The 22,579-nt window shown below is 36.3% G+C and overlaps 1 protein-coding gene and 1 long non-coding RNA gene across 2 annotated transcripts in view; one reads left to right on the top strand and one right to left on the bottom strand.

The window, feature by feature from the left end:
- Positions 1 to 1,338, top strand: part of LOC141292002 (thread biopolymer filament subunit alpha) — a 4,765-nt gene extending 3,427 nt beyond the window's left edge. Inside the window, exon 3 of the mRNA XM_073823981.1 lies at positions 1,197 to 1,338. Coding sequence (XP_073680082.1) covers positions 1,197 to 1,338 — 142 coding nt within the window. The remainder of the gene's footprint in view (positions 1 to 1,196) is intronic.
- Positions 1,339 to 4,374: 3,036 nt separating this feature from the next.
- Positions 4,375 to 22,533, bottom strand: LOC141292295 (uncharacterized). The gene is made up of 3 exons (XR_012340485.1): positions 22,389 to 22,533; positions 8,957 to 9,074; positions 4,375 to 4,510 (listed from the first exon to the last, which is right to left on the bottom strand). It is a non-coding gene; the product is annotated as an uncharacterized lncRNA (long non-coding RNA).
- Positions 22,534 to 22,579: the final 46 nt, after the last annotated feature.

The raw sequence follows: 22,579 nt of genomic DNA, 5'->3' as shown, positions 1-22,579 counted from the left end.
TCATGTTTTTCTTTCTTCAGTCGTAATAAAATTATGTTTCAGGATTTCTCTCCATATAATGGACTTCTATGGTGCCTCTGAGTTTGAACTTCCAAACTGCAGCTTCAAAAGGCTCTAAACGATCAGCCGAGGAAAGAAGGGTCTTATCTAGCAAAACAATCTGTAAAATTACAATTTATATACTTTTTAACCTCAAATGCTTGTCCAGCTCTGTGTGTACTCTGTTTAAAGATTAAAAAAAAGTATATAAATTGTAAAATAACCAATCGTTTCGCTAGATAAGACCCTTCTTCCTTGGCTGGGATCATTTAGAGCACTTTGAAGCTGCATTTAAACTGCATTTTGGAAGTTCAAACTCGGGGGCACCATAGAAGTCCATTATATGGAGAGAAATCCTGAAATGTTTTCCTCAAAAAACATAATTTCTTTACGACTGAACAAAGAAAGACATGAATATCTTGGATGACAAGGGGGTGAATACATTATCTGTAAATTTTTGTTCTGAAAGTGAACTACTCCTTTAAGTATAATTTCCCTTTTATCCCCAAAATCAAATATCAAAACATTAGGTTAACTGCATGCATGTCCTGCATTAATCAGTCTGTGTGAATGCATCTAAATGCCACTTCAGATGCAGATTCTGTGCTACCTCTGTATTGCAACTGATTTCATTTGATTGGTAACAGTCCTATAGTGTCTTACTATTTTAATTTATTAATTCAATTTAAGAATTTGACACAAAAGATGATGCATACACTTAATTAGATTAGAATAAACTGGTCTTGTAAAGGTAAAAATCCATTTAAACTTATTGGAAAAGGTCATTTCTGTTACTGCACAGTATATGAAGAATATCAAAAGCTTTGGGAATCAGCTGACCACAGCAGACCTAAACCTGTCAAAGTACCACGCTCTGCTAAATATCGTCTAATTATCATTATGGACTATGAAACATAGAGATAGAGATATCATTTTTTGTCACTATTGCACACCCACCGTCAAGAAGTAAAAATACCAAATGGATTCTATTCTGGTGGTTTCTCGCCTACATACTGCAGCTGTAGTTCAGCATCTGCACTGTGCAATGCAGAGAGAACTTTTAGGGGCACCAGAAAAGGACAAATGTTTCAGAGGAAAGACAAAGATGTAGTGTCTCTACTTGTGTATCTGCAGACTGACTCACAATGCACTGTCAGGTACGCTGATGCAGAAGGTGGGCGCCCAAGGCTGTTACTCGGGCTGCAGGTGTATTTCCCAGCATCCTCAGGTTTCACCTGGGAGATGATGAGTGAACCGTCGATAAGAATACTCACTCTGCGCTTTAGATCACTAGAGTGAGAAAAAAAGAAGAAGACAAAGAAGAAGCAAAAGAGAATTAGCATCAACAGTATTAATAATTCACACAGGTTACATTACTACATACACTACCATTCAAAAGTTTGACAGTTAGATTGTTTTTTAGGAAATGAATGCTTTTATTCAGCAAGGATACATTACATTGATACAAAATTACATCTAATACTTTAAAAATAACCTTACCGATCCCAAACTTTTGAACAGTATAGTGATTTTTATTTAACATTTTTATGCTCCACATACTGTAACAACATGAAAGTTAGTAAATTACTTTTTGTCTATGTTATCCTTACAAATCTGTATGCCTATGTAAATTAATTTGAAGCCAGAAAATATAAAGCCAGAATTACAGTCTACTCTTTCAACAAGAACAGATGGAGTGTCCGGAACAGAGCTCAGATGAAAAAAAAAAGAAAAGAAAAAAAAAAAAACGCTCCAGTGGACAAAATGCCTGCGTGGTCTGTGCTTCCACCTGTCCTGCTGCACAGAGCCTCTATTAGATAGAAAAAAAACATAATATCCTTTTTCTATAGAGTGTACAGGCCATGCATGAGGGCGTCTGGAATGGCTCAGGGCACCGCTACTTCTAATCAGTGCTAGTGGAGCGTATGATGACACAAGCGCCATGTCACTAGATATTCTTGTCATGGGGGAGAGAAGGAGAAGCGCGAGCCATGAAAACATAAGAGGGTCTATGCTGAAGCTGTGGTTGTGGTTTATCGTGATAATAGTAGGCACTCGTTTTGTGCCCTTTCCTACTCAAGGTTAAATATCTAGTATTTTTGTGTGCTACATGTTTTTATGCTTACTAAATTAACATGCAGTTACCTTAGCAACATGTTATTGCTAAAGTCGAATTAAATCAATTGGTCTTTATGAGAGGAGCTGCTTTCTAATATTTCCATTTAGTCACTTATAAGGCATCAAGTAGTATTTGATATAAGTATTTGTGACCCTGGACCACAAAACCAGTCATAAGGGTTCATTTTTTTAATTGAGATTTATCATCTGAAAGCTGAATAAAAATTTATATTGAGAAAATCGCCTTTAAAGTTGTTCAAATGAAGTTCTTAGCAATGCATATTACAAATCAAAAACAAAGTTTTATATATTTATGGCAGGAAATTTACAAAACATTTTCATTGAACATGATCTTTACTTAATATCCTAATCGTTTTTTTTGGCATTAAAGAAAAATTGATCATTTTGAGCCATGCATGTTTTGTTAGCTATTGCTACAAATATACCTGTTCTACTTGTGACAGGTTTTGTGGTCAAGGGTCACATTTCAGTCCATCTAACTGTTCATTCAGGTGCACACAAAACAAATGAGACACAAATAAGACAATCTGAGGTGTAATGACACTGACACATGCAAACAATGTCAACACAAGTGAGAAATACATTGTAACACTTTTGTTTCTGTTAAAACCAATTTTTCCCAGTAAAATTTCAGCTTTTTTTTTTTTTGCAAAAAGATAACTATGATTTCAAATGTGGGGGCTCAGAGCTTGGCACTAAATGATTTTTTTATGACAACTCCTTAAAAATGAATATAAATTTTAATTAAATCAGTGTCTGTTTATGAAAAGATGAACACTACCATTCAAATGTTAGAAGTTTTATCAAACAAATTCAACCCTGTTTTCTAAAGAAGCTTATTTCTGTCACGGAATGTAAAAATAAAAAATGTAATTGATATATTTTTTTTTATCTCATAATTATGTTTTTTCCTTCGCAATTCTGGGTTTATATCTCCCAGTTCTCACAATTACCTTTTTAAAACAATTAAATTATTATTAAGTGGGGGGAAAATTATACATTACAATTCTAAGATAAAATAAAAATAAAATCTATTAAAAATACATCTATTAAAAAAAGGGAAAAATTATTTTGTGCACCTATGATAACATTTCAGATTTTTCTCCATATAGTGGACAACGAGTTCAAATATACCCAAAAACCTATAAATCCTAAACAAAAACTCAAAACTTCACACAACTAGGTGAGCACATACGGCAGGTTTCTAAACAAGCATGCAAAGTTTTATGACGATTGGACCATAGGTGGCACTATAACAGTCATAAACATAAAAATCATCATATTTCTATGGTAAACAATCTGGATTTGCCAAATATGCTTTTTAAATCATTGATTTAGGTGGTTACAGGCTTGCTAAACAATACGTAATATCTATTTTCATATTTGCTTAATTTTCTTAACGCGACTGAACCCTGATAATGATTTGCCAATTAGGAAATTAGAAACTTTTTTAAAATAACGAGTGCTTGGTATCTAAAAAATATACATAATTTCTATACCTTTTAACCACAAATGCTCATCTTGCACTAGCTCAATTTTACGCATTATGTAGTCACGTTGGAAAGGTCACACAGGCAGAAGTACCGACCCAGTGTTTGCAAAGCGAAAATGCAAAAAGAAAGTTAAATGCTTTTTACAAAATAAAGTAAGACAACAGTGTTGGATGATTTTGAACCTACCCTAACTTTCTGAATTGGAGTACATAGACAACATCGTATAACACAAATCGTAAAGCTAGTGCAAAACAAGCATTTGTGGATAAAAAAGCTTTTAAAACATTTTTTTTTAAAAGGGCCAATCATTTGCTAGATAAGATCCTTATTCCTTGGCTGGGGTCGTGCTCCATTGAAACTGCAATTTGGACCTTCAACGCAGTGGCTCCTATTGAAGTCCGCTATGTGGAGGAAAATCCTGAAATATTTTCCTTAAAAACTTTTTTTTTTTGGACTGAGGGAAGAAAGACATAAACATCTTGGATAACATGGGGGTGAGTAAATTATCAGGACATTTTTATTCTGGAAGTGAATTCATTCTTTAACCAAAGCCTAAAACAGTATCACAATGGCTATAGTCCCTAAAACTCACTGATGCCTCAATGATGATGACGAAACTACATGGACTGTGACAAACTCCACATGGACACAGGACAGTGGGGTTATGGTACAGTAATGAACCCGATCATAACTTTACTTCTTGAAGAAGACGTTATCTTCCTCCCAGAACCAGGTGTACGTAAGGTTGCCAGGATACGCCTCAGCCTGACAAGTGAAGAATGCATCCTGGGATATGTTTACGGTTATGTTCTCTGGCGGTGAGACAATAAATGGTGGTCCTGAAATAGAAACGAGACACATAATAAATCAGCATTACATATCAGGATGTGCCACATCCTATTGAAGCATATAGCAATCTCAGTCCTCTTCAAGGTTAAAACAACAGTATTAAAGAAAAGATCTCATATAAATGTGTCTAATAATATATTTTTCATTCTGTCATTTGTATTTAACATCTGTTAGACAATGTCAGTCGATTGTGGAGTGAATCACACAATATTGTATTTAATCAATACCTTGTTTACAGTGGTGAATGATACTGAATGAGTTAATATAGGCACCACTCAGTGGTCTCATCTAAATATCATTGGCTAAGATAAGAATTCTACCCAGTGTGAGAATCTGCAGCGGCCTACCCACAGATCTCACTCTACCGCCCACTGTGGGCATCGCTTCAGTTGGCAGTGCCAGTGTAAAGAGAGGGCTCTTCTGTGGAGAAAGCCTGCAGAGAGCTCCCCGTGCAAGCACGGACTCTACAGATGCTCTCCGTCCTGCTCGACAGCACACACACACACACACACACACACACACATTACAGTACAAAAACAAACTCGCTAGACAGCCAGTGTGTCTACAAAACTGTGTTTCTGCAACTTGGCACTTTTATGTCTCAGCAGTTGATTTTTATTTAAACTAACAGAAAACTTTTTCTTTTTGTTAACTGAAATTCTTATTAGGGGTTCAAACCCTATTGTCATTGTTCGAATGTCCAAGGATCAGCATTTTCCACTTAAAATTGATCAGGCAGACCAAACTATAAGTCGTAGAGACTTGAAATTTGGAGGGATGGTAGTACTCACACTGTCTACAACGTCACCAAGGCTCGTCCCAAACGGCCTTACGGTGACGGTACAGTGATCAAAAGTAAGAAATCCCTCATAACTCCTAAAACGTTAGTCGGATTTGATCATCACCATGCAAAATGCGGTATTTTGGATTTTTTTAGTAAACTAATCCTAGGTTTTTTACCTGATTGGAACCAAACCAGTGCAGAAAAAATATCTGAAGAGTGAATATCTATAATTATGAAAAGAAAGTTGAACTTTTGACTTGCCGTCACGACTGGACGCCAAAACGTTCATTAGGAGCGGAGCTGCTTTTACTAAAACTCTTAAAGGGGAAGAGATATTTTTGTCAATCTTGGGACACGTATGTAACAGCTCAATGTAAGAGTTTGGCCTCTTGGTGGTGGTATAACTGGGGAAAAAACATAAAAATAGCTATGTACCCGTTAGTTCAATTGACTTGAAAATTGGTATGCCGTGTCTTTGTCCAAAGTGCCACAAGTGTCTATGAGGACATTTGCGTATCTCAAAAAACATGGTCATCGGCCAATTAAAGGCTGTATCAGCGATTTCTAGCCTAAAACATAAAGTGTCAATTTCAGCTGACCTTTCTTCACGATCCGCTCACTGCCTGCCCCATAAATTGTCTGTGAAAAAAACGCGTCTCTCTGGTCAGCCTAGGGTTGTGGACTTTCGCTCCGCCTCCCTCACATCCCTGCACCAGTAGGAAAGTCCACAAAACCAAACCCCTGATGGTGATTGGTTGGAACACTGTTTGTTTATGTGTGGAAAGGTTGGCAGTGCCGATTGTTTTTTTTGGCATATCTCGGACCCTAGGCTGACCAGAGAGACGCGTTTTTTTCACAGACAATTTATGGGGCAGGCAGCGAGCGGATCGTGAAGAAAGGTCAGCTGAAATTGACACTTTATGTTTTAGGCTCGAAATCGCTGATACAACCTTTAATTTTGAGCACCCATTAAACAAGGTTAACAAAGGCCGATTGAAACTTGGTGGGCATGTTTGACTCATGGCCCTAGAGTTCTGTAAGAACATTGTCACTAGTTGGTGATAAGGAGTTTTACGACTCTGTCTTGTGTGGTGTTTCACACATCCACACAATATTCATATCACTTGATAGATCTTCTCATACTGAGCAACTTTGCCTCAAGAACCACTGCTGTCAATCAAATCGTTCATTATATATTCTCGATTATAACTTTTTGCAAACTAGTCCTAGGTCTTTAGTTACTCAACCTTAATATAAGCACCGCAGCATGATTCTCTGGACTCTCTAGATCAATAATTATTTAAAAAAAAATTGTTGAAGTTGGGTAGCTATTAACGGGGTTGTTTAGAAAAGGGACAGGTTCAAATGTACCCAAAAGCCTATAAATCCTAAACAAAAACTTAAAACTTCACAAAACTAGGTGAGCACATGTGACAGGTGATTTTAAACAAGCATGCAATGTTTGCAAAGGGAGTTCAGACCATAGGTGGCGCTATAACAGTCATAAACAATAAAAATCATAATTTTTTTATGGTACATTACCTTGATTTGCCAAAAATGCTTTTTATAAATCATTGATTTAGGTGGTTATAGGCTTGCTAAATAATATGTAATGCCTTAAAGCACTTGAACCCTGATAATCACTGCTTGCAGCTATATTTAATACGGAAATTCTATCACTCATTATGTACTTATATACATATTATTGTTTTGTCCATTCTGCCCTCCAAAGGCAAAGTGCAGTAACTACGCCAACACTGAAACTGAGAAAAATGCCTTTAAAGTTTTTACACCAGCTTGTCAAACATGTTGACACTCTCGTTTCTCTGAAACAGGACGAAATTGAACCAGGAGACTTTGTCACAAGACAAAATAGTTGTCACAAAGTCCATTTTAAGCCTTAATTCAATCTTCACCAAATGTGTAGTTACTGCGCTTTGCCTTTGGAGGGCTTGACATCTTCAAATATGTGATAAACTAGTCTAGACCAGTACAGAAATTCATAATGAGAAATGTTATTATAATTAATGCTTATTATCTAATAATAATAATGAGATTTTCTCATTTAATTAATTGATAAATGCTAATTTGACAAACTTTATCATGGTTAGACAAAGTATCTCATAATAATGAGAAACTTTATCAGAATTCATGCCTAGTATCTTAAAATTTTGATAAACTGAATTAACGAAAACTATCATAATAATAATAATAAGCTTTCTTATAATTAATGTTAAGTATTTTATAATAATATGAACTTCCTCATGATTAATGTTTACTTTTAATATTATGAGTTGTTATAACAAGAATGCTTCTCTTTACTGTGAAAACTTTCTTATTATTACAAGAAAGTTTGTAATTATCATGAATCAAACTTTTTGCTTAATTGTGGCAGAAACAGGCTCATCAAATCTGTGTTGATTGTGCTAATAAACATGATATCATTTAGCATTATAGTTATTAGCATTAAATGGCCACTATTACTAATGATTCGCTTTTTTAAAACCATTCAATACAGTGGGCAAAACAAAAGAAATTCAAAGGAAGCAGTTTTAGAAAAAACGGTATCTCATTTTATGACTGCATTGAGTTTGATACTGGTTTGATTGACATTTGACAGGACAAAAATAGAAATGAGTGTTTTATTGTTGTTTAAAAGTGTGAATAAGGTGAATAAAGGGCACTATTGCAGAAATCTGCCACTGAAATCTAATTTTAATCTTTTGACAGCTCTTATATTTGTGTAAAAATCTCCCCAAGTAAAGTAAAGTATATTTGTGACCCTGGACCACAAAACCAGCAATTTGAGACAATTTATACATCATCTGAAAGCTGAATAAATAAGCTTTCCATTGATGGTTTGTTAGGATAAGACAATATTTATAATTTAAAAATCTAGAATCTGAGGGTGAAAAAAATATATATTGAGAAAACCGCCTTTAATGATGTCCAAATGAAGTTCTTGACAATGCATATTACCAATCAAAAATTAAGTTTTAAGATATTTACAGTAGGAAATGTATAAAATATCTTCATGGAACATCAACTTTGTTTAATATTCTAATGATTTTTGCCAAAAAAAGAAAAATCGATCATTTTGACTCATACAATGTATTTTTGGCTATTGCTACAAATATACTTAAGACTGGTTTTGTGGTCCAGGGTCACATTTATGATTATGGGTAGGCCACAGTCACGGATCTGAACTTTGGTTACTTTATATTTTAAATTAACACAAAAAAAATGTTAATAAAAAAGCAACAAAAGTTAAACATCCAGTGCTATATTGGGTTAAATGCTAATATGGCATGCTAAAAGCACCAGACACAGAACAGATTAGGGATCCCAACAGAAAAAAAGCTTCTTTGGCAGCACTATGGTGAAAAATCTCTCTGACAGAGAACCCATTACTGCTTTATACTGTACCAGACAGCCAACATATGGAGTCCAATTATCTCTGTAGCTCTGCAGTATGGGTGCCATGCAGCATGCAGCTTTGCAAGCATGACTGTACACACATACACAGACACAAACACACAGAGGACTGTTCAAACACACAACACAGCACTCTGACAAAATGATAGCGATATTATTCAATTAACAGCAAATGATAAAGTCACAGGGAAATAGTTTAGAGCAGTTATAGTGCTACCTTGGACGAGTAGGCGTGTGGTATGGACGGCCTCTCCCTGCTCGCTGTACGCTCGGCATGTGTACGCTCCCCTGTCCTCACGGCTAATGGAAACAATCGTCAGGCTGCCATCACTCACCTGTGGAGAGAGGTCACAGCATCACCCACTGAGGTACAAACCGTTTGCAGTTTTTAAGTTTTTAATATGGATACTTTTCATACACAAATGCATCGATTTGCTTCGAAAGGCCTTTATTAACCCCCTGGAGCAATGTGGAGTACTTTTTATGATGGATGGATGCACTTTATTGGACTTCAAAAAATCAACAGCTATTACCTGCCATTATAAAGGACATATTTCAATATAACTCCAACTGTATTCATCTGAAAGAAGAAAGTCATATACACTTAGGATGGCTTGAGGGTGAGTAAATCACGTGGTGATTTTCATTTTTGGGTGAACTGTCCCTTTAAGAATTTTTTTATTATTTATATTAATATAAATAATGATTTCACATTCTCTCGTAAGTCAATACAAATTTCCTTTTTGCTTATTAAACACATCTGGTGGGTGTTTAAGTCAACATCAGTGCCTTGCGTCTCAAGCAACTTCTTATTTCTTATCTCTGTGACAGATTTAGTTTTTTTCTTATTTGCACACACAGATCAGTGGAAATGATGTTTTTAGGGAACCATGCTCAGTGTCCCATGAGACATCCAATTTTCCCACTGCCACACCCACATCTATGTTTCTTTACATTGAACACATGTATCATGACAGGGGCCACTCTTACAAGCAACTCATAACTAATAAAACAATTTGACGAAACAAATTGTCTCGCACAAAGTACAAACAAAAGCGCTTTGCAGTGAAATCGTTGTGAACCGGAGACAGAGAGGCAGAGACTGCGTAGGAGAGATCAAACAAACCAGGCCACTCCAACAGAGACTTAAAGATCAATGTGCATCTCTCTTTCTGCGCCCACACAAGTGTTATTTCCATTTTACCAATTGCAGAGCGGTTCTTGCGTTTATCTAATATGCTCTGGATTTTTCTTGGATAAATGGGGTGTACCATGTGGACCAAAAATGTAACATTTTGGAAATTAGGATCCAAAAGTGTAATTAACAATTTCCTGAACAGTTTTAGCAATGGAAAATTTTGTCCCCACTAAATATCTTAGATGTATCTACAGTTGATGTCAAAAGTTTACATACACCTTGAAGAATCTGCAAAATGTTAATTATTTTACCAAAATAAGAGAGATCATATAAAACGCATGTTATTTTTTATTTAGTACTGACCTGAGTAAGATATTTCACATACAATACGTTTACATATAGTCCACAAGAGAAAAAAATTGTTGAATTTATAAAAATGACCCCGTTCAAAAGTTTCTTAATACGGTGTTGTTACCTGAATGACCCAGAGCTGTGCTTTTTTGTTTTGTTTTTGTTTCGTGATAGTTGTTTATGAGTCACTTGTTTGTCCTGAACAGTTAAACTGCCTGCTGTGCTTCAGAAAAATCCTTCAGGTCCCACAAATTCTTTGGTTTTTCAGCATATCTGTGTATTTGAACCCTTTACAACAACTGAGGGACTCATATGCAACTATTACAGAAGGTTCAAATGCTCACTGATGCTTCAGAAGGAAACACAATGCATTCAGAGCCGGGGGTGAAAACTTTTGAATTTGAAGATCAGGGTAAAATTAACTTATTTTGTCTTCTGGGAAACATCTAAGTACCTTCCATAGCTTCTGAAGGGCAGTACTAAATAAAAAAAAAAATATGACATTTATGCAAAATAAGAAAAATGTAGATATCTTCATTCTGTTTAAAAGTTTACACCCCAGCTCATAATGCATTGTTTTTCCTTTTGAAGCATCAGTGAGCGTTTGAACCATCAGTAATAGTTGCGTACAAGTCCCTCAGTTGTCCTCAGTGTGAAAAGATCTGAAAATCGTACAGTCATTGTTGGAAAGGGTTCAAATACACAAAAATGCTGGAAAACCACAGAGTTTGTGGGACCTGAAAGATTTTTCTGAAGAACAGCGGGCAGTTTAACTGTTAGGGACAAACAAGGGACTCATGAACAACTATCACTAAACAAACATTTTTATAAATTCAACTATTATTTTCTCTTGTGGATTACATTTAAATGTCTTTTATTTGAAATATCATATTCAGGTCAGTACTAAATAAAAAAATAACATGCAATTTTGTATGATCCCTCCTATTTTGGTCAAATAATTAACATTTTCCAGATTCTGCAAGGTGTGTGTAAACGTTCTCAAACTTTTGACCTTTTTAAGTCATTTAAAATTATTTGTGGATAAACAATTTAATATTCATGAGCTTAATCTTTTGCGCAAAACAAATTATCCCCACTCATATATTACTCTGACGTTTTCTTTTGTGCAGGCTTTTGTTTTTAGTAAAATACTAGTCCGGGCTGCTCTGTGTCTTGTCTTTGTTCTGAAATGATATAAAACATGCAACTCATAATTCATTAATAGGATCCTGTATGAACTCTGAAGCTCTTTCAAGCTGTGATGGTTAGCTTGCTGGCTCGGTTTCACAATCATCCTTTCGAGACAAGGCCGCGCTGATGAGAGGAGAGTGTTTCTGCATGTTTTGGCTTTGAAACGTGCACATGCTCTCAGAGAGTGAGTTGAATAATTGATTTACTCTGTACAAGTGTGTGTGTTTGGAGGCAGAGGGGCAGGTAAGGGGCAGGATGCTGATACTTACTATGCATGATTCATCAGTACACATAATTCCAAATCCAAAGGGAAAAAAACTATGTCTTTGTAATTTTGCATCAAAATGTAATAATTTAAAGGCCCTATGATTTCTACGATTTGGAAAATGTAGATAAAATCGTGGAATCCAGTCATAATTTTACTTCACCTTTGAAAAGGTCAAAATGTCAAAAAGCCAACTGCTTCAGAAGAAGAACAGTTTGTTCTCATTTTTCAAAATCATTTCTCATATTCTTGTCTTTAGTCACAAATTATGTCCAGTACATTATTATAACATGTATAAAAAGTCTTTAAAAAATCCTTTACTCACTTTTGAAAGCAATTCACTGCCAATCATAATCTCATGGGAAATATGTGACCGGGTACAACTAGTCTTGGAACAGCATAACAGTTCTGCCGCTCTCTGAAGACAGACCTGACAGGTAAGGGACTCGATTGAGCATCTTTTCTCCCCGGCCTGTCAAGAGCTGGACGGTTAACGATACATGAGGGTCACTTTACTTCTGCCGGCCGAGCAGGCGAAGAGTACTTTGAGGAAAAAAACGTGCGAAAGTAGAGACAGATGACATAGATTCATGGTAAAGTAAAGGCTTTGCTAGGGGGGCTCTCTGATGAATTATTCAGCGTGGTGTAATACCAAGACCTACTAGCAAGCATCATCATCATCACAGTTCATGTGATATCAAGCATGCATGCGTGACTTTCTCCTTAGAAGACTTACACACACCTTGAGGCAAATATTTCTTCTAGTTTGGATGTTAGACTTTGGTTTTTGATTTGAAAAATCTCAAAACATGTTCACTGGTATGAGCCAGTTAACTAATGCTAAAACTATGAAAAACTGTTTTTAGTATTTGAAATAAAGCTGGGATAAAATAAAATTAGACATTAGATAAATATTAGACAGATAAACTTCCAACAACTGAGGGACTCATTTGCAATTATTACAGAAGGTTCAAACACTCACTGATGCTTCAGAAGGAAACGCAATGCATTCAGAGCTGGGGGTGAAAACTTTTGAATTTGAAGATCAGGGTAAAATGAACTTATTTTGTCTTCTGGGAAACATCTAAGTACCTTCAGTAGCTTCTGAAGGGCAGTACTAAATGAAAAAAATATGACATTTATGTAAAATAAGAAAAATGTATACATCTTCATTCTGTTCAAAAGTTTACACCCCCGGCTCATAATAGTTTGGTTATTAGACTATGAAAAATAGTTTTTGGTATTTGAAATAAAGCTGGGATAAAATAAAATTAGACATTAGATAAATATTAGACAGATAAACTTAAAGGGATAGTTCACCCAAAAAATACGATATTTTGGATGAAATACTCAGCTACATTTGAATGGTCACCAATTTAGAAATATGCCTTTTATTGTAGTTACAGTTAACAGATCATGCTAACCAGCCAAACCTTGACCCCTTGACATGAACATATACACTCTGTCGCTTTTACAAACTGTGAACACATTTGCCTTCAAATGGGCAGCGTGAGGGTAAGCGGCTCATTTACTCAACAAACGGCAGCAGCCTGAGACTCCGCTGTGGATCCTAGACTCCATAATTACGTTAATTACACAGATGGAGATGCACGACCAGGCTCCGGCAGACCCAACAACAACACACGTGTCTAATAAATCATAACACCCCACTTCAGAGTCAATAAAAAACATTACTTTGATTGATACATATTATTAAGCATTATTCAAAGACTCCACCCCACCTTCCATTCATAAATAACCCTGATATTGGCTAAATAAATCCATGGCGTGATCCATCTCTTTTTAAGGCGTCACTAGAAAAAAATTGACGTTGTTCTGTTGAACCTCTGAAATATGTCACATAATGGAATTAAAACAGGTTTTACATTGGAATTCATGACTTTAAAGGAACATTATTCTGGTTTGTTGTCAATAAAGTGGTACTTTAGCATCATCGGTGTAGTCCTGTACATTTGTCTTTTTTGTCTGATTAGGGGTTCAAGCGCGTAGCACTGAAACCCTATTGTACTTGTTAAAATGGCCAAGGATCAGCATTCTCCGCAGTAAAAGTGATTGGGCAGACAAAACCATAAGTCATAGAGGGATGGAGGGATGGTAGTACTCACAATGTCTACAATATCACCAAGGCTCATCCCAATCAGCCTGACGGGGTGCTACAGCGATCAAAAGTATGAAGTCACTCATAACCTCTAAACTGTTAGTCGCAGACTTAAGTGCCTTATATCGGATTTGACTGTCTGTCACCCTATTAAATTATTTTGGATTTCTTTTAAAACCTACTTTTGTGAACTAGTCCTAGTTTTTTCACCCGACCGGAAGCAAACCAGTGCAAAATGAAAAAAGTTAAGCTTTCAACTTGCCATCGCAACGGGATGCCAAAACGTTTGTAAGGGGCGGAGCCACTTTTACTAAAATGCCTATAACTCTTGAACAGAAAGAAAGAGTTTGGCCACTTGGCACTATAACAGAGAAAAAAAACTATTGACTTGAAAATTGGTATGCAGTATCTTTGTCCAAAATGCCACAAATGTCAGATCTCAGAAAACATGACCATCATGGGCCAATGACTTTTGAGCACTTATTAGACAAGGTTAATAGAGGTCAACTGGAACAAAACCTACTTTAGCGAACTAGTCCTAGGTTTTTCGCTCAACCTCAATATAAGCACTGCAGCACGATTCTCTGGACTCTTTAGATCATTATTATCAAAAAAATTATGAAGTTTACCTTTGGGCTGCTGTAACAGAGTCATTTTCAAAAGGGGCGTGGCCAAATATACCCAAAAGCATATAAATCCTAAACAAAAACTCAAACCTTCACAAAACTAGGCGAGCTCATGCGACATGATACTAAGCAAACATGCAAAGTTTTATGGAGACCATTTATGGAGACTACCGTAGGTGACACTATAACAGTCATAACAGCTGCACTTAAAGTGCTTTAAAGCATTTTAGCCGTATGAAAATGACATTTAGCAAGCCTGTAACCACCTAAATCAATTACTTTAAAAAGCAAATTCATGTAATTTACCTTAGAAATATTTTGTTTTTTTTAATGATTATGACTGTTATTTTTTTAATGATTATGACTGTTATAGCGCTAGCTGTGGTCCGATCTCTTTAAAAACTTTGCATGTTTGTTTAGAATCGCGTCGGATGTTCTGAGCAGGTTTCGCAAAGATTTGAGGCTTTGTAGAATTTTGGGCAGAAATTTGGACAGGCCCCTTTTCTAAACAACCCCATTATAGCTTCCCAAAGGGTAAATTTTAAACAGGCCCACCGAGTTTCGTTCCAATCGGCCTTCATTAACCTTGTCTAATAGGTGCTCAAACTTCATTGGCCAGGGGCGGCCATGTTTTTTTTTTTGAGATACACAAATGTCCTTATAGACACTTGTTGCACTTTGGACCAAGACCGCGCACAGCGGTCACGGTTTTCATAGGTATAGCCATTCCCCCCCCCCCCCCTCTGATAGTGATAAGCGATAAGCGCTAAGCGCTAAGCGATAAGCTCCGCAATTTTTGTTCTGTGGCCCCAGATTGAGCTCTTTAATATATGTTCTGAGTTTGGCAAAGATACCTCATTCCGTTCAGGAGTTATAGGCATTGTACTAAAAGTGGCCCTGCCCCTTTCAAACAAGCATCTCATTTTGGCATCTCTTTGTGAGTCGAAAGTTTGATCTTTTTTTGATAATTATTGATATTCACTCTCCAGAGAAACTTTCTGCACTGGTTTGGTTTTGATTGAGCGAAAAACCTAGGACAAGTTCCTACAAAGTAGGTTTTTCAGAGAGTCCAAAATACTTCCAAAAATTCCAAGGATTCCAACGACAGTCTCTTGAGTTATGACCAACTTCAAACTCAGGTCGATTGGGGCAAGCCTTGGTGACGTTGTTGGTGGTGTGAGAACTACCATACCTCCAAGTTTCAAGTCTCTACGACTTACAGTTTGGTCTGCACAATCAGTTTTACGTAAAGATTGCTGATCCTTGGCCTTTAACAATTACAAGGTTTCAGCGTGTGGAAACAATGATTTAGAATAGTCACCATTTTGCTTCAAACACCTCCTGCAAAAGCGCCAACAAATTGTAACCAGAATTTGTCTTCTTTCCTCTGTAAATAACATTAGCGATCTAATCAGTCAAAACAACACTTTGTTTTGACTGAACAAAGAGTTCGCCATCATTCAAATTAACAAGCAACGACTACCGTTGTTTCTCTCCTGATGTTATCTCACCTAACTTCAAAAGTGTTCAATCACTGAGTAAAGCTTGTCGCTGACAGGCTGTCATTTCTCTTCTGTGTGAGGAGATGGAGATCTCTCGATGGGCTCTTGTAAATCAAACTCTTTTCAGGCAGAGAACTGAGCCATCCATTCCTGTAGGAATCTATTCCCTTAGTCTTCAGCGAGCAGATGGTTTGTATTCAGGAAGCTTTTGATGGTTAGGTTTACAATGTTTGGTTTGCCGGTTTTGATGAGCCACAATAGATGGATCGCTTGTGTTTTTAGATGCTGTTTTTGACAAGGGAATCTAAAAGTCTGTTTCATATCAACGGCTCAATTGATGAAATATAAAAGACATCACTCGAGTCAAGAAATTCCACTAGTTTTGAAATACTAGGACGGTTTATTTGGTTCCTAATTACACAGCACTGTGAACATAACAGGCCCAAGGGACGCCTCTACGACACAGTTAAAATGAGCACAGTTACGAGCACCGAGATGGACAGAGGGCTAGTGCTAAATGACTAGGGAATATGACAGGGTTGAGGGGGATTAATTAGCTCTTCCCACATTCCTACAGGCCGTGTGATTACCGTGTTAAAACTGCTGCTTGATTTCTCCGGTCTGACAGAGGAAGTTTAAAACATACAGCAGAGAAACTCAAAATGCTTTGCTTCAGGACACTTCCAGACAAAAGTATGGAAAGTGTGGTACTCTCGTGAACACACGTTAAAGACTGCACAAAAAGTGTCACATGGACTATTTTATTGATGTCCTTACTACCTTTCTGGGCCTTGAACATAGCAGTTGCGTTGCTGTCTATGCAGGGTTGAAAAAGCACTCGAATTTCATCAAAAATATCTTAATTTGTGTTCAGAAGATGAACGAAGGTCTTATGGGTTTGGAACAACATAAGGGTGAGTAATTAATGACAGACTTTTTATTTTTGTGTGAACTATCCCTTTGAGTGCCGTTGCGCTTTCTCTGCATGTTACTTGTTTGCAGTTTAGACACAGAAGTTGCAATTGAATTCTGGTGGCGGGCTACTGATAACCTCATGAAGGGCTGGATTTGGGACCGTGACGATGGTAGATGGGACAGAGGAAGAGAGGAAGAAATATTGATAGAGGAAAAGAGACGACAAAGTGCCTTTGACCTGTCATTTCCACTGTCATCAAATATCCTGAGCCCTCACTGTGGCAACTCCAATCCTGTATTTGTGCAGAGAAGGATATCAATCAAACAGCACAGGAACTCTTCAGGATACACAGCACCAGGGATGTCTGTCACATACTGAAGTTTAATATATCACGATTTTCGATGCCACAGCAAAACAAAAGAAAACTTTAAAAGTTAAAAGTCAAAAATGAATACAAATACCAAAAAGCTAATTTGGCAAGTATTTCTCATTTAAGTAAAAATGACTTGTCTACATGCTTTTACATTCTCTAATAACTACTGTTCACAAACCCATCTCTTGGCACATGGCCACATAAACATCTCTTCTAACAAGTGTTGTCAATCGATTGCAAAAAATAAAAAACTAATTAATTGCACATTTTTGCTGAAGTTAATTGTGATTAATTGCGATTAATCGTGATTACTTCCACCTAAAAGTTTTCAAATATACTTTGACAACCTGGTCTCATGATGTTGGGACCTGTGTGAACTTTTTCACAATAAACGAAATACTTATCCGCCATGTACGTTTCATGACATATTCGATGTGAAATGTCCACTGAGTGGTAATAAAAAAGTTTTTTTTTTTTTTTTTTTTCCCAGAGCAGATAAACAGGGCGTTTTATGTGATTTTTTGTACTCATCACCGCAGTTCTCACTTGAAATGCCCGTTGAGTGGCGCTATAACTCTACTGCTCCGTGATGTTTTAAAATAAGGTACCATCTGTACTACACCTAAACCTACATGATAGTATGAACAAAAGCGTATGTGATGTAAAAACGCAATCGCAAGCATGCCATTTTACCTTGTTTTTCGATCTTTCATCGTGAGTCATGTTTTTCACGGAATTTGTACCCAAGGATTCCGCATCCAAAGACCAATTCTGTGCCGGTTGAATTACCGAGCAAACTTGTTACGTCCGGAAAGCGAAACACATGAGACTGTAATCATAGCTGTGTACGAAAACAATTGTAAGTACTCGCTGTTTTACCGCCTCGAGTATTAACTTCTGTTGGAAACTGCAGTGATATGTACTTATTAGTATGTATTTCGTGTCTTGCGAAAAAGTTCCCACAGGTTTGTTTTCATCACGAGATCAGGTAGTACTTTTACACTGCAATCATTTTTACAATTAATCTTCAAATTAATGTGGAAACAACATAAAGACAGTACATTTTTAATATTTGTTAAATAATTTGTTATGACTGAAGGTGAGTATCACTAATAACAATTTTAGTAATGTTTTTAGGAACCTTTTTTCCTAGTATTTAACCATTGACTATAGCGATTACAAATTAACTTCTAATTTAAAGGGATAGTTCACCCAAAAATGAAAATTTGATGTTCATCTGCTTACCCCCAGGGCATCCAAGATGTAGGTGACTTCAGTTTCTTCAGTAAAACACAAACAAAGATTTTTAACTCAAACCGTTGCAGTCTGTCAGTCATATATTGACAGTCAATGGGTCAGTGCTCAGGACAGTTGGACATTGCGGTGGTTCAGAGGTAAAAAAAAATTATATAAACACTGTTCAGTTCTTTGCACAGACCAATTGTTTCGTGTGTTAAGACCTCAATGTATCGTCACGAGCCGCAGGGTTTAATTTGGTTTTGTCTGTGTTTGTTTTTTTGACTCTCAAAGCCATTGACTGCCATTATATGACTGACAGACTGTAACGGTTTGAGTTAAAAATCATTGTTTGTGTTCTACTAAAGAAACAACATAACCTACACTACCAGTCAAAAGTTTGGACACACTTCCCCATTCTTTTTAATGGGGAAGTGTGTCCAAACTTATGACTGGTAGTGTACATCTTGGATGCCCTGGGGGTAAGCAGATAAACATCAAATTTTCATTTTTGGGTGAACTATCCCTTTAAGTGAACTTAAAACAATCTTCACATCAAGCCATTAATCTAACCGTGCTCTTCAGCAAGTAGGAAATATACAGAAATTGAATGAAGTAATCCTAAAAAGCTACAAAAGATATTTATGTACTCTTTTTTCTGTTCTTTGATTAATAGACATTACAGCAGGTTATTTGGCTGCTATTACTTTAAGAGCTGCCGCTGCTGAACATAATGTGGATCTGACACGCGTGCTTATTGTTTCATTTGCGCTTTAACATGCTTGTTGGAATGCGCATCTGAAAAATCTTCAATCTTATGTGATCACAGAGATGTTCTGCGACTAAATAAATGCACGTCTTGTCAAGAAAAAAAGAGACAGGTGCAACAGTTGTGAGTAGGGTGGCCAACCCTAGCCCTATTTGTAATGCCGTTAATTTTGACAGGGCTACTTCTAACACCTATATATCTCTAATATATAGTATAGTATACACTGATATGGCATCACTGAAAGAGAGAGCTGAAACACAGTTAGACATGACTCGATGACTACATTGACACTAATGGGTGCTGGACCACTGAAGTGCTGATATCTTCAATAGACATACTCACACACAGTCAGAACTGTCCCAGCTGAGAGAAAGTGAGTAGATAATAGCACAATGTTTTCTTCTCCCCGAGTCGATAGTACAAAAACGTATAATTTTTTCATCTGTCAGAGCGCTGGATTCTGAACATAGTCTCTGTCAAGTCATGTATAACTTCACTGTCCTGTTCTCTCAATTAAGTAACAGACTGACAGCGTGTGTTTTTGAGGCCAACCTTGGCTCTGGCACATTACTAGAGCATAAAACCATGACCTTAAAGTGCTAAACTGGTTGCTATCTAAGCAATCTCATGATGGCTTGATGCAAAATGAAGCATTAGTAAATGGACTAATAATGGACACTGTATTTTGTTGTAACAAATACTGTACATATTTCTGTGGTCAAATGAGTCTGAGGTTATGGCCTGATGTCAGTCAAATGTGTCAAACAAGCTATAACATCTGCTTGTTTTCATTTGTTTAATATATTTTTAAAGGATTTTAAAAAAAGCCAATATTATGGTTTTTGCCACTGAATAAAAAAAAAGGTAATTGCAACTTTTTATCTCCCAATTCTGAAGAAATAAACTCACGAGTTATAAAGTCACAATTGTGAAATATAAGGTAAGAATTGCAGGATATAAACTAGCAATTCCAAGATATACAGCCTGAATTGCGAGATACAAACTATCTCGCAATTCTAAGAAATAGTCACAATTGCAAGATATAAGCTTGCAATTCTGAGAAAATATCTTTTTTCCCCTCAGAATTGGACTTTATAACTCACAATTCTGCAAATCCTGCAATTCTGACTTTATCTCTCAATTGCGAGTTTGCAATTGCAATTCTGAGAAAAAAAAAATCTGAATTACGAAATTATATCTTGCAATTCAAAGAAAAAAAAAAGTCAGAAATTGGAAGTTTGTATTATGCAAATTCTGAGAAAAAAGTTAGAATTCCAAGATGTAAACTCGCAATTGCGAGAAAAAAGTTTGAATTTTGAGATAAAAAGCCTCAATTACTTTTACATTTTTTATTCAGTGGCGGAAACAAGCTTCCCCACACTATATTGACGTTTGTACTTCTACAAACCATTTCTATTTCAAATAAATGCTGGTCTTTTGAAATTTATATTCATCAAAAAATGTATGACACTTAATTAGAAAATTAAACCTTTTCACAATAAAAAGAAATGTGTCTTGAGCACCAAATCAGCATATTAGATTGATTTCTGAAGCTTTAAGTGACACTAAAGACTCAAGTAGTGGTTAGTGAAAATTCACAGGAATAAATTACATGTAAAATCTATTCAATTATAAAACAGATATGTAATTTTGCAATAATATTTCAAAATATTACTGTTTTTACAGCATTTATTTATCAAATAAATGCAGCCTTGGTAAATGTAAGAGACTTATTTTTTTAAAAAAACTTTAAATTAATCAAAATAACTAAATAAAAAATAAACTGCAAAAGATTGCCATTCAGAAACTGTCATAATCAAGAACTCATTGAATTAAACATAGAGACCATTGTTGCCAGATCTCACTAGAAAAATGAGTTAAAAAACGCTCAAAATAAGTGGCTTTTCACATCAAAAATAGTCAATTAAATATGCATGTAAATAAAGTTAATTTCATTCATCTTATATATTGTAGCATAAATTAGCATAACATATATGATGAAAAAGGCCACAAATAAAATGTCTTGCATTAATTAATAAAATTAATTTAATTTAAATGTCTTCAAAATCATCCTACATCGCTGCAGAAGTACCGACCCAGTGTTTAGAAAGTGAATAAATGCTGATAATTTACTCACCCCATTGTCATCTAAGATGTTCATGTCTTTCTTTCTTCAGTCGCAAAGAAATTAAGGTTTTTGAGGAAAACATTCCAGGATTTTTCTCCATATAGTGGACTTCAATGGGAATCAACTAGTTGAAGGTCCAAATTACAGTTTCAATGCAGATTTGAAGTACTCTACATGATTCCAGCTGAAGAAAAAGGGTCTTATCTATCAAAATGATTGGTCATTTTCTAAAAAAAAAATACTAATTTAAATACTTTTTAACCACAAATGCTCGTCTTGTCACACTGGAAAGGTCACACGGAAGTACCGACCCAGTGTTTACAAAGCGAACCTGCAAATAAAGTCAAACGACCTTTACAAAAAAAGGTAAAACAACGATGTCGGACAATTTTGAAGTTGGAGGAGAAAATAAGAAGAGTTTTTTACCCTACCCTACCTTTTTGAAAACGAAGTACACAGACAAAAAGCTAACCCTGAGTGACCTTTCTAACGTGATTAAGCCATAGACGCACATCGCAGAACTAGTGCAAGATGAGCATTTGTGGATAAAAAGTAAATTAATTTGTATTGCATTGAAAATGGTAGATAGTTGTCGCTAGATAAGACCCTTATTCCTCGAATGGGATCTTGTAGAGCCCTTTGAAGCTGCACTGAAACTACAATTTAGACCTTCAACCTGTTAATCCCCATTGAAGTCTACTATATGGAGAAAAATCCTGGAATGTTTTCCTCAAAAACCTTAATTTCTTTTTGACTGAAGAAACAAAGACATGAACTTCAGGAGTCAGGAGACTTTTATTCTGGAAGTGAACTAATCCTTTAAGCAACACGTACTGCCATGATGAAGGCCAGTGTGATTTACACTACCGTGTAGAGGTTGGCCAATCATAACAGAGGGTCAGAGAGAGGGCGAAAAAATAAATCAGCTGTTTTTGTACAAGAAACTATATACTTGTCATAAGTAGACATCAGGGGGACAAACACTCCACTATTAAAATAACCCCCTAGTCATAAATTAGAGGTGTGTTTGCTCACCTTATACTTGCTGCTGTCCTGTACAGGGTCTCCCTCCCTGAGCCAGCTGACTGAAGGTTTGGGATTCCCGAAGGCCGTGCAGCTCAGAGTGATGCTGCCCCCCTCCTTGGCCTCTACATACTGCGGCGGCGTGTCCGTGAAAGTCGGGGGAGCTGTGACACAGAGAAACGATGTGAAAATTCCCCATCTGT

This window comes from Garra rufa, chromosome 19, assembly GCF_049309525.1.
Source record: "Garra rufa chromosome 19, GarRuf1.0, whole genome shotgun sequence".
Taxonomy (NCBI): domain Eukaryota; kingdom Metazoa; phylum Chordata; class Actinopteri; order Cypriniformes; family Cyprinidae; genus Garra; species Garra rufa.
Note: the sequence above shows the minus strand (reverse complement) of the source record. Positions and strands in the feature narration are given on the sequence as shown.